This window comes from Ostrinia nubilalis, chromosome 3 (assembly GCF_963855985.1).
Source record: "Ostrinia nubilalis chromosome 3, ilOstNubi1.1, whole genome shotgun sequence".
NCBI classification, from domain to species: Eukaryota; Metazoa; Arthropoda; class Insecta; order Lepidoptera; family Crambidae; genus Ostrinia; species Ostrinia nubilalis.
Genome location: NC_087090.1, coordinates 4,532,074 through 4,544,656, shown reverse-complemented (window position 1 = coordinate 4,544,656; position 12,583 = coordinate 4,532,074). Strand labels below are relative to the sequence as shown.

General features: G+C 37.3%; 3 protein-coding genes across 8 annotated transcripts in view; 2 read left to right on the top strand and 1 right to left on the bottom strand.

Annotated features, from left to right (window-relative positions):
• Positions 1-2,689: 2,689 nt before the first annotated feature.
• LOC135087644 (elongation factor Ts, mitochondrial) lies at positions 2,690-4,931 on the bottom strand. 6 transcript variants are annotated; one of them, XM_063982385.1, is made up of 5 exons: positions 4,760-4,931; positions 4,392-4,437; positions 3,856-4,005; positions 3,425-3,676; positions 2,690-3,329 (listed from the first exon to the last, which is right to left on the bottom strand). In XM_063982385.1, the coding sequence occupies exons 2-5, from the start codon at positions 4,419-4,421 to the stop codon at positions 2,808-2,810; spliced, it is 954 nt and encodes a 317-aa protein (XP_063838455.1). In that variant the 5' UTR covers positions 4,422-4,437; positions 4,760-4,931; the 3' UTR covers positions 2,690-2,807. The 6 variants fall into 6 exon arrangements, with proteins under 6 accessions (XP_063838455.1, XP_063838457.1, XP_063838459.1 ...); XM_063982387.1 differs by lacking the exon at positions 4,392-4,437 and having other exon boundaries at positions 4,760-4,930; XM_063982389.1 differs by lacking the exon at positions 4,392-4,437 and having other exon boundaries at positions 3,856-3,993; positions 4,760-4,930.
• A 986-nt stretch (positions 4,932-5,917) lies between these two features.
• On the top strand, positions 5,918-9,354 carry LOC135088138 (dynein axonemal heavy chain 7-like; the record flags this gene model as incomplete). Its single annotated transcript, XM_063983020.1, has 9 exons — positions 5,918-6,102; positions 6,611-6,746; positions 7,483-7,649; positions 7,894-8,047; positions 8,160-8,309; positions 8,387-8,578; positions 8,655-8,783; positions 8,871-9,118; positions 9,219-9,354. Coding segments are annotated over exons 1-9 (1,497 nt in total), but the record flags the coding sequence as incomplete, so codon positions are not given.
• A 3-nt stretch (positions 9,355-9,357) lies between these two features.
• Positions 9,358-12,583, top strand: part of LOC135087646 (dynein axonemal heavy chain 7) — a 43,415-nt gene continuing 40,189 nt past the window's right edge. The window contains exons 1-12 of the mRNA XM_063982391.1: positions 9,358-9,440; positions 9,524-9,605; positions 9,726-9,850; positions 9,943-10,120; positions 10,206-10,327; positions 10,548-10,832; positions 10,925-11,047; positions 11,124-11,277; positions 11,532-11,758; positions 11,956-12,100; positions 12,177-12,305; positions 12,390-12,552. Coding sequence (XP_063838461.1) covers positions 9,373-9,440; positions 9,524-9,605; positions 9,726-9,850; positions 9,943-10,120; positions 10,206-10,327; positions 10,548-10,832; positions 10,925-11,047; positions 11,124-11,277; positions 11,532-11,758; positions 11,956-12,100; positions 12,177-12,305; positions 12,390-12,552 — 1,801 coding nt within the window. The 5' untranslated portion in view covers positions 9,358-9,372. The remainder of the gene's footprint in view (positions 9,441-9,523; positions 9,606-9,725; positions 9,851-9,942; positions 10,121-10,205; positions 10,328-10,547; positions 10,833-10,924; positions 11,048-11,123; positions 11,278-11,531; positions 11,759-11,955; positions 12,101-12,176; positions 12,306-12,389; positions 12,553-12,583) is intronic.

Genomic DNA, 12,583 nt, shown 5'->3' with positions numbered 1-12,583 from the left:
TTGCTCTTCGTGCGTCTTAATTCACGGCTTCGATAGTCATAGCAAGTCGCAACTATCAATGATTTCGAGACTGAGAGAAATGACTTTCTTAGAACGTGCTCCCGCTACTTGTATCAGCAATTATAGCAATCTAGGTTTCCTACTTTCATTGGATTAACACTATTGTACCTAGGTTCTATCTGAAGATATTTTCCAAGAACTAAAAAAGATCGATTACAAATAGAAATCAGTAAGATCTAAGTATTTGCAAAGTAGATAACATCAATGTTTGCTGGTATGCGCGGAATTCAAGATGTGCTACCCGATGTTTTCTCAACGGTCACTGCAGTGCGCCTGCTTTATCACACTTTCATATTTGTAGCACGCAGCAGAGCGATCTCGATCAGGGTGAGTAGCCTGCAAGATCTTTAATGGTGGTGATTAGATACCTACTTGAGAAAACTGGCAATATAAGACCACATTCAAAAAACGATAACTTCTGGAACCTCTTCCTCGTCTACTTACAGGATTTTCTTACTTACAATCGATGTCACGCTGGTATTAGGAGGATGTTATAACTTGAAATTTTTGAAAGACCCAGAACTCTTCAAGTGGATGAGTTGTATGAAAAAACGATGAAGAAGGTTTAAAATAATCTAAACCTGATAGTCGATCATGAACGAGCGCCGCTGCGGTTAGGTCACTATTTCGGGTAGATCACGGATGCGTCGCACGGGACGAGCTGCGCAAGAGTCGGAGGCTGGACTGCGCGGCAACTAATCCGTATTCTGCACATCTGCCACAGGATCCACGCTCGGCCGCACTTTTTGTTTGTGTCGACATGATTATCGCGTTCACTTTCGTTTGTCATTTGGACATGTTCATCATGTCCGTGATGTACCGACCATTGTGATACTTACCGGTAGTATTCCGAATGATGTCGGTTAATTAGAGGTCACAGTATGGGTATGTTTAATGTTTATCAATAGGATGAAACCTACCTAAGTACCTTTACTATGAAATAGATAGACAAGCCCATAAGATACCCAACTGGGGAAACAACATTTGCAATCGCATCATTAAATTCTCTGACTTCGTTAAGAAGTTAAGTAGGTATTACAACAAATTTATCATTCAGATATAATGAAAAATTTGTATTTATTTAGTCTAGGCACTTATCAAACTATTGTAGGCGTTATGTCCGGTGTTGGTAAGTAAGTACTCCAAATTCGATTACCGGTCGGGTCAACATCTTCCTTTATTTTGACCCAGATTTATTTACAGTTAACCTTAGCTAGCTAGGTAATATAACACTACTCGTAATACAATAGCGACCTAAGTATATCGGTCAATGCTTTTTAGGTACGCCTACAATAAACATGATAATAATTGATTCGAAGCGGTCGCGAAGGCTATGACTGTGATGCGTCGTACTTTTTGTTGTTGTTATTTTGTTCGATGTTACAAAAACGAATTGGTTACAACATAGGAACCAAACTTTTATAGCGCTTGTATTATTGATTTTTGTTGCGAAATAAAGCAAACAAACTTATTAAACAACCCCGAAATAATGTAAGTAAATATTTCTGTAAATTTAGACTCTACAACCTATGGTTGACTGGAAGAAAATACCTCTAAGCATTAAATCCGATAATAGTGTTAGTTGAAACCACCAATCGATTAACTATTTTAAAATTCAGTGGGAAGCTAATCTCTAGGCTTTCCCCGGAAGTGGTTTCGAATTCCTAAAGATATTATGCTCCAACCCGCCTGCCAAGCGTGGAGATTATGGCAAAACCCTCCACTATAGTGGAGGAGGCTCATAGTCCAGCAGTGGACTGTAAAGAGCTGTTGGTGATGATGTGATGAAAGATATTATGCACACAAACTCCGAACATTTTAGAGGTAAAAATAAACTAAAAGGAAGTTTACAGTATTTTATTATTAAAAATAAGTTCAGAATATTCCGACTATTTTTAATCTTATCGTATAATTTATAAAAAAATATAAACTTTATGCGATAGGTAGTTTTCTGAAACTTAAAAAAAAAATAACGTGCCCGCGCACGCGGGAAACAAATGACGGAAAGCTGTCATTTGAATAGGGTTTTTCACGGGTGTTTTTAAAATAAAATTGTAATTAAATTACAAAATAATCATGTATACTGATGACAATTCCGATAAAGAAAGCGAGTGCGACGATAGAAGTCCCCAAGAGAGTCCAAATATCACGAAGAAATCGTTGTCGACCGTTGGGTTTAGAAATAGTTCGGATAATCAGAATTCCCGGCCGCTGGCGCTTCGAGCTACCCAGTCTTTTACGGGTGCTGTGGAAGAGTTAAGATTATGTGGTAATTTTCAGAGGATAAACCTGTGCAACCGTATGAACGTTATGTCAGCCCCCAAAGTCGCCACCGTGTGCCCTTGCGGTTGTCTGCTAAGACCTGCGACCACTGGGCCTTTCAGAACGAGAGAACAGACTACCCTAGCACTTCATGTTGTTTCCCCAGAGGTACTGAATCATCATGGATACAGTTTTGACCCAAGTCAAATAGCTATGTTTTGGAAAAAAGATTGCAGAATGTTCCTATGGAAAGGAAAAGCTAAAGCGAAAAATGTGATCGTCGCCGACCCACGCAAGAAAGCACTTGACAGTATGAAATAATTATCATTAGGGTGCCTAATGAGTGTCCAAAAGCAAAAACAATACATTGGTATTCTAAATCTTTATTACTTATGCAAATTAAATAAAAACTCTATAAATATAACATAATGTGACTTTCATTCAGCGTATCTCCCACTCAGTAGGTAGTAAAATCTTTTTGTTGTTCACTGCAGTGTTTGTACAGTGTCCAATGGCTGTTTCTCAACTCCAGGCATGTTTGTTTCAACAATTTCCCCACATGAGAATCTCACATAATCAAGTACTTCAACATGGTGCTGCTGCAATACTTCTTCAACTGTGTATGAAGGATCTAATAGATATTCTTGGTAAATGAGACAATTTTCATCATCTGAGTTCTTGGCTGGCTTGTCTTTATCTTTAGCACCAATCTTGTTTGGAGCACAGCCTACAATATGTTGGCAGATCTGTCTGCCTATATCTTCGGTCTCACCAGATTGCTTGTAAGCAAGTAGGGCGCCATATTTTCCAGCAGAATAGTCGGCAACGGCGGCTGGAGCTGGATGAGTGTATCCTGCGATCTTGATGTCTTTGCTGTTAGCCTTCCAGCACTCAGCTCGTCTCAACACAGCATTTTCTCCAACAGACCCGATAAATAGAGCTAAGACTTCTGACAGCTTTTTGCCTTCCACATTCAAATTACCAAGTTGTTCACTATCCAATTCCATCTGAAAATAAAAAATATAAACAAGAAATAAATGACTTTGATTGAAATTTATAAATCTATTTGTTGGTAGTTTTTGCCATAAGTAACTAAACTAACCTTTGTGACTGGACCTTTCGATTGCAAGTTGGTATGAGCAAACTTGAAGCAAGCAATTGTTGCATCTTCAATCATTTTCTGGAATTTTTCATTTTTGGCCACAAAGTCAGTTTCACAGTTGAGTTCCACAAGAGCCCCATGATCTTTGTTGAATTTTACAGCCACTAATCCCTGGAGAGCAGTGCGGCCAGCCAGTTTTGTTGCTTTGGCCCATCCCATTGCCTGGGCTTGCTCATTAAGCCAAGCTTCTGCCTGTAAAGATAACATTTTATAGGTAATAATCATAGCTGTTACATTTTTGTAATGGGCATTCAGAATTAGAAAACAAATTACTAGCTTTCTCTGTCAGTCAAGCGAAGAGAAGCTTGCATGTTTTCAAGCAAGTTTTTATTGTGAACAGTAACAGTAAAATAAAATGTTTGTGTTTGTACCTTATCAGAGTCGTTGTTGTGCATTTCTAATGCTTTCTTGCAATTAGCAATGGTGTATCCAGTCTTTTTCCTGAGTTTGGCTAGCAGAGAAGACTCAGCTGCCTGGCACACAGGGCTGAAGTGAAGTCTCCTCACCAGCTGGAATATCATCTGGAATTATTAATTTTACCTGATGCACATAGGAAACACACAATATTATGTCAAGGAGTAAAAAGTAAATAACAATTTTCATCATACATCTATGTGACACACTTACACAATTTTTTAACAAAAGGGCACCCACTAATCAAAGCTTTGTTAGTAAAACAGTTTAGAAAATCTCCAGCCTATGGGATGAGAGCATGACCTCATCAGAGAACAGTTTGATTACAGTAAACAAGGTTTAGATTGCCTAGTATCAAGGTCACACCAACCAAGCCCTCACTCGCGATACTACGTCTTCTAGTTAAAAAAATACCGAACGACTGTGTGCGTCATGGTTAGTGGCAGCGTATAAACAACATAAAAATATAATACAGACAGACATATACATATACCTGCGAATAGGATTCAAACGTTTGCTTCATCAGTCACTAATCTAACCTAAAAAATTTGACAAAAGTCTAAAAACCTATAGACAAGTACAAGCAAATTATAAATAAACTTTCTCTATTGTGAATGAAAACTATTTGATCAATCCTGGCTGAATAAAATTACCATAGAAACATAAAAACAAATGACGATAGTTATGTCAGTTTGGCAAAAATCAATCAATATTGAGTTGTTGTGACGGTTTGCCGTAATAGATTTATTTTTTAGTTTGATAATAATGTTCGACTAATTAATTGTAGCGGAAAATATAAGTGCGAAGTAGTGGAACTTAATATGAATAGATTTTAGGTTAGAGAAAATAAAAAACTTTTACCTTGTGTTCAGCAACTGACAGGTAAAAACGCACAACTGTTTTAAATATTATTATCTTTAATATATTTCATGTAACGTATTGAGACACATTTAATTACAATTTATAATTTAAAATTTTCCTGAAATTATAAATTAAACTGAGATTGACAGGTGTGGAAATTGACACTTCTCAAATCAGCTGTTATATTTTAACGTTTTACGTTTTGTGATATTCAAGCTATTTAATGTAGTTTAATATTTTTTTACATTTAGTAATCCTAATTGTTTGAAACTTTTAATATGAAAATGTTTAATGGTGTTAAATAATAATATTCTAAAAGTTTATTTTCTGAATAATTCGTACAAAGCGCCATCTTTTGAAATTTATAAATAAACACTTTTGCGAACTACTAAACTAGAGGTCGCTAGTAGTTGCTTATCTTATCAGCTTCGCTGAAAGCGGCTGAAAAAGTATTGTTGCGCCCCGCAGCTTTACCCAAAGATATCATACACATACCTAATAATTTATTTATCAGGCGCACATTATGTACAGATACTTGTGATATTTTTTTACTAAAACAGAATAGCGCATCGCTTGTAGAGTAAGTAGGTACCTACTATGTATCTTGTAACTACTTACTATTAAAAATAAGTAGAAAACTAGTTTGAAACCGGTAGTCAAGGTAGTTTTATAATAAAAACTGCAAATGAAACAGTTAAATATATTTTCAGAGATAAGAATCATGAAGAAGAATAGTACATCGCGGAAAAAAGGGCATCCCGAGCCATCCACATCAGATGCAAAACTGCCTAAATTGCCTAAGATATCTATGCCAGAGGACTTCAAAATAAGAACACGTCCGTTATTTTCACTTCCTGAAGAAGTGCTAAAATTGCCTCCTCCAACGTCGAAGGCGGCGAAAATACAGGCTGCTAAGGCGGGCGGAGGAGGTGGACATCGGAAGAGGTCTAGCGGTAATGATAGTTATTTGATGTTCTTTTTCTTACGTGAATTTATTACTACAGCTAGTAAAAAGTATCTTCACAAGTATAATATGTTGGCGTTATTAATGAGGCACATGGGGTATCTTTATGGTACACGTATGTACCTACTTATTGCGATATAAGTGTGTACCTATATGGCGGTTCATTTATTTCAGTAATGCAAAGCTTTACAGCAATGAGGAAAGCCAGGGAGGAGTTCAGAGCAAAGCTGATGAAGCTTATTTGCCAGTCTGCCCCCGGGGAAGACGGGGACTCGATTCCTTCAGGAGAGGAGAAAAATATGCTACGATATTATTACTACTTACGATACGGCATTGACACGATACATGTCGCGCCTCTGGATAATAAAATTATACTTCGGTTAGTTTGACTCTAATAAAGCTTTTTTAGCATTTTCCTTGTCTCTACACTACTACGTACACAATACCTACATATAACGCTCTATCGACACTTTATGATTAGTTATGGGCGCGAAATGGCTCTACTTCAGTAAAAGTTATACCTATGAATACAAAACCATCTTCAAATGATTTCTTCATCGTCCGCGTTTAGACACGTGGGAATTGAAATCTTAGGAGCATCGGAGCAAAATATGTAGGTACTACAAATTGATCGATGTGGTGTAGCGGGTAAAAATAAATGTATGAAGTTTAAAAAGTTTTAGGAAAATGCAAATTTAATGTATCATATTTCACTCCTTCAAGAGACGATTCCAAGAGTAGAAATGTATCAAGCTATTTTTATAAGTGGATTGTTCAGAGTTTTCATACTCTACATTAGTTTCACTTCCACATACTTAATCAGTCGTTAAGATGTTCACTGATATTTTGGCGACGGTAATAATTATTTAATGGAAATTACATTACAGAGTGCATAATTTGATATCGCCAAAACTAAAGAAGTGGAAAGAGACGTTGTTTACTTGCACCGACGAGATGCGAGAAGATTTCATGATGAGCATGAAGAAGGCTATCGTTGACTTCGTTCTCAAGGACCCAAATACGGTTTGTTTAATGTTTCAAGATATTTGAATTAGGATTAAGGAAGATCAAGCGTCAATAGAGTATATCTTGACACCTTCATGGTTCCTAAGAATAAGTAATACCAGGCCTGTTCATCTCCGCGAGTTTACATCGAAAACAAAACACGCACGATGGCCCACCTACAGAATACTATTCGAAAAGGCCTCACATACGAGCGAACATTGACTCACGCACGCGTATTCTTGTGTATGATGGAAGAAAATAAAGAAAATGGTGTACTAAATACTGTGCAGTACTTAACTGCCTAAATAATAATAAAAACACAGAATGTACTTTTTTAAGTTGCCTCAAGACACTGAGAGGTAAATAAGTAGTTAATATTATTAATGATAATTCATGCTAAAACATGTATTTCCTCCGCCATTTTTCGCAGTTTGGCACCTCACTCACGTCACATCATTTTACCGAAGTCAGCCCTTGAGCTTCGGCGCAGTGCCGATCACTGACGTTTGTCAACAAAATGGTGCTTGACTCTTGAGACAGGCTAAATTACACTATATTGTTAATGACATTGAGCATACATTTTTTAAAACATCTTCGCGAAGTAAAACTTCTGTACGTAGTAGGTACTTATTATTATTTTGTGGTAATACTTATTCATAGCGGTGACTTTCGAATTTGGTAGAGTCATCTCAAAAAATCGTATCGCAAGGTGTTACGCATTTTAATGTTTACATGTTGTCATTGTAATGCTCAGGAAGAATCGTTAGAAGAGGAAGATACGCCTCTGAAACAGGAGCTGGCTAAAAAGGACGACGCGTGGAGGAATCGCTACGCGCTGGCCAAGAAGTATCTCACGAAGAACCTGCACAGCGTGAACCCTTGTATCGCTCAGGTCTTGCAGATCTGGTGGAAGCAGTTCAAGTAAATTAACATATTCTTTTATAGTTCGTTCTAATAAATACCCCTGCTAACTAAAATACCTTTACTTTTACAAATAAATTGTTCACTGACTATTTACTAGGCAAGTCAAAAATATAGAGCTGGCTTCTTATAATCATACTATTTAGCGGCGCATTGAATCACCTAAGACAACTCGTAAATTAAATCATTATCTTGTCTCGTGCATAGTCCTAAAGTAATTAAAATTCTTCGTAAATCCTTTCAGTGATTTGCGATTGATAAGTATGAAAGACATTATGATGACAAACGAAGCGTACGAGCTGCAAGATTTCTCTTTTGTTTGCAAGAGACACATTGATGCGGCCGGCAATGTGCTAAATCTTCAATGGATACCGACTGTTCAAGCAGTTTTTTTGCAGGTTTTTCTTTTTCAGTACTAATTTCTTGTTACTGTTCTGCGAACTACAATCGACATCAAGTTATAGATGTGAGGAACTTAAGTTATTTTAAGTTTCATTTTGTCTTATCCAGGGAAACAAGAAACGGCTTATTCCTGACCCCAAGCAAGCTTCAAAAATGAAACATTTTTACAACTGCTTGTCTTGTATCATGACGTATAATCTGCAGACATTATGCTTGAAATCCATGGCAGAATTTACAGACTATATTTTGGATGTTGGGGTACGAATCAATTTAACTTTTTTTGCAGCTGTGGTGTCTTTAAAGTATAAGTATAACAATTAATTCCCCTTTCACAGGGAAAGAATCAAGGGTTCGTGATAAACCTAGCATTTCAGAACGATGCCATTGAATTTGAACCCTCGTTCAAACAGTTTAGAGATCAAATCGGTTTACTGTACGATTTCTTAATAGACGCCTGTAGACAATCACCTCGGTTGGAGACTATGTTGTATCAAGACTATGTTGCTACGTCTAGAGTAACGCTGAAGGTACTTAATGATGCAAATCAAAATTACATTTTAACCTTAGAAAGAAGTAGAATGCAATTTTGGAATACATTTTCAGCCTATTATAGACGACGATTTAGTAGATGATTACAAAAAGAAAGTAGCGGATTTGATTGCGGAGCAGAGAATTGGTCCTGAATTACGGGTGCAAGACTTTGATGACTACGTTTGTCTTCTGAATGGCGACGTAAGTTTAAACACTGCAATTGTATGTAAGCTGCAAATGTGTTTGTGTATTTAATTATTCTAATGGGAGCATTATGGTTGTTTGCAGTCCTTGACCAAAGTAGAAAACTTTATAAACGCTCGCCCTGAGAAGACCTTCGAAGAATACTGCGAAGAATCCGTCAAATACGTTGAACTAGCCCGAGAGATACCTTCTAAGCTTGAGGGGACAATACAGATTGGTATGTTTAGGATGCAGAGAGGCGATCTCATTACTTCATTACGAGGTGCAGCCTCGAGACTTGCCAATACTCTTCTTAGGAGAATGACAGAGGATTACCAGAACATGATAAAATCGTTAGTATTATTTGTAACATTATCTTCATGGTTTATATTAAGTTAGTGATACATGATTTTATTACATAGAGCTACCATATTTAGTTTTGAATCTTTTCAGGATATACGACGAGTACAATACTATAGCAACTACATTGTTAACACCTCCGCCCGATACCGCCGCGCTAATGGATTTGATTACCTACTGCAAGAAGACTGAAGACGTTCTGCTAGACGAGATGGAAGACAAGCTGCGGAATGTTCTACGGTATATCATGTTCCTCGGGGACTATACCAATTTCACGCCTCTTGAGATGAAGGCGAATAACCAAACTTTCCACTGGTAAGGCCAACTTGTTTTAACCAACGATGTTACATGAACGAAGTTGTCTGTTCACAAAAATCAACCTGCATTTTTTTGTTTAGGTATTCCCGGATGGCAGGTGTTATTGAAGAGTGTAAAGTTATTTGCGACCAGAAGAAGATTGAGTACAAAGAATTATTAAAGGTACGTATTTGCCTTTAGTCTTAATAATCATGCATTTACTGCAACATTTTTCTCAGGAAACCTTTTCAGAGAGCTTTTCAGAGGTATTTTGACTAAAAAATATTTTTTCCTGCTCTTTAGACTCGTATTGCCAAGTTTATCGAAGACTTGGATATTTATGAAATGCAATGCAACGAAGTGCAGTACTGGGGTGATATTGCTGAACTGCCTAAATACGTGTCTCGTGCTCGTCATTTAGATGAAAAGTATGTGTATAATATCTTAATTACCTACCTACATATTTTTAGATCACTTTTATTCTATAAAACATACGAACACATGGAAAAATAATTGACAGGTTAGCGGGTGCTCTAGTAAAGATAGATCAGTTCAATGAAGAGGAAGCCTCATTCGGCTATGAACTATCGCAATATCCCAAAAGAAAAGCAATTTACGACAAACTGGTACCGTTCAAGAAATTATTTGATGCCGGCTTTGACTTTCTTGCGAAGCACAATCTATGGATGACATCAAAGGTACCTATAATTTTCTGAGTCTACGTGTTTTCTTAAGATACGCGTGTATTCGATGTATTAGTAATATTAATCTGTATTTATAAAGGTTGGAAGTTTCGATCCCGAGGATATTGAAGGCGATGTTGGCTATTACTACAAGATCGTGTACAAGCTAGAAAAATCGTTTCAGGAAGTGCCTGACACTTATCGCCTGGCTGTGTCCGTGAGGTGCATTTTACATTTTAAACTCTCCGCTTTACAAAAGCTCTAGCTATTACATTATGTTCTTTATACTCTGGTATCGCAAAGCAGAGGGGATGAAAATGCAAAGCTTTGTTCTAAAAAGCTCATAGCATAGATATGGTAGTCTTTTTCCTTGTCTCTTAATTTTTTATTATAATTGTGAGATAAATGCTAAGAAAAATCATGTAATTTCTTGTAATCCCAGGGAAAAAATGGATGAATTCAAGACGAACATGCCGATTATCCAAACTTTGGGCAACCCTGGCATGAAAGCTCGTCACTGGGAGAAGATTTCAGAGATCGTTGGTTTCCCGATTATTGTTGATGACGAGTTATCTCTCGCTAAAGTTATCGATTTCAATCTCGTTGACTACATCGAAAAGTTCGAGAGCATATCCGAGGCGGCCACCAAGGAAAACAACCTCGAGAAGGCGTTGGACAAGATGATGAAGGAATGGGCCGATCTCAGATTCGAAATTTTGCCTTACAAGTTAGTATTTTGTGATTTTACTCCCACTAAATTTAATTATTAAAATAATTTAAAAACATTAATTACTCATTTTTCTAATTACTTATTAACAGGGACACTGGAAGCTACATCTTGTCAAGTGTCGATGAAATTCAACTTTTGTTGGACGACCATATCGTAAAGACACAGACTATGAAGAATTCGCCTTACATAAAACCATTCGAAGATGTTATTTAGTAAGTAAAAAAACTTTATAATTATTAGAAGTTATCTTCAGAATACTTGATTAAATACGCATAATTAATATTTTAGCGATTGGGAAGGCAAACTTATCCTCTTGCAAGAGATCTTAGATGAGTGGCTGAAAGTACAGGCCACATGGATGTATCTGGAGCCTATCTTCTCGTCTCCAGATATCCAACAGCAAATCCCAGAGGAGGGCCGAAGATTCAGTGCTGTTGACAAGGTATTACAAGATTAAAGGTAAATTATGTAGTTTGACCCTAGAGGTATAAAATTTGGTAGAGGAGATATATTGGGCCTTATTACAAAACGTTAAACGCGCTTTGAACACTTGAGGAACGTCATTTTAAACAAGTATTAAATGCGCTTTTAACTTTTTTTGTAATAACACTGATTATATTTAATGCGCTCAATTCCCTGTCATTGTAACCGTCAGCTCTACAATCCAATTCAGAAAGAAAAATATGAAATCTTTAGATGTGGCGTGAGATCATGAAGGCCGCGTTCACCGAGCCACGGGTACTAGACGTGATCATGATAGAAAAGATGCTGGACCGTCTACGCAAGTCCAACAACCTGCTGGAGATGGTACAGCGAGGCTTGAACGCGTACTTGGAGAAGAAGCGCCTCTACTTCCCTCGCTTCTTCTTCCTGTCCAACGACGAGCTGCTTGAGATCTTATCCGAAACCAAGGACCCAATGCGGTGAGATTTTTGTAAATACTATTTTAATCCAGATTCCTAGCGCCATTTTTGAACTATAAAATTCGATAAAATTTGTATAATCGGATGCAGATATTACTATTCAGTATTCACCTTTATCGTATCATTTGTATGAAAATAATAATTGTGAGTAGGTATAGTTACTTACATAAATCAATATGTTTGGTTTGTTCACGCAGCGTCCAACCTCATCTCAAGAAGTGTTTCGAGGGTATTGCGAAGCTGACTTTCACCGAAGACATGGTGGTGACGCACATGAGGTCCTCAGAAGGAGAAATTGTACTCCTCACGATGACAATCAACACTGCAGCTGCCAGAGGACAGGTTTATAGATGCGTCTGAACTTTTTTTGTAGATTTTGGTTTACTATCCTAGTGGAATATATAATTTATGCACTCAGGTGGAGAAATGGTTGCTAGAATTGGAGATAGCAATGAAAGCGTCTGTTCATTACGTGATGGCGCTATCATACGACGATTACTCGGAAAGACCACGAGAGGATTGGGTGCTGGTCTGGCCCGGACAAGTGGTATGTTTTACCGAATTCCCTTTCTTCGCCAAAATTCCATATTCTTCCGACATAGGATAAACATTGAATTTTTTGGTTATTCAGGTGCAATGTATTGCCATGACCTTTTGGACTTCAGAAGTCACAGAAGCGATTCATATCAATATTCCAGCAATGAGAGCTTATTGGGACAAGTGCAATTTTCAAATCTCCAAGATCGTCAACTTGGTGCGAGGAGAGCTTAGCTTGCAGAACAGAATCACATTGGGTAAGTGGGATATAACACCAATACATTCCCT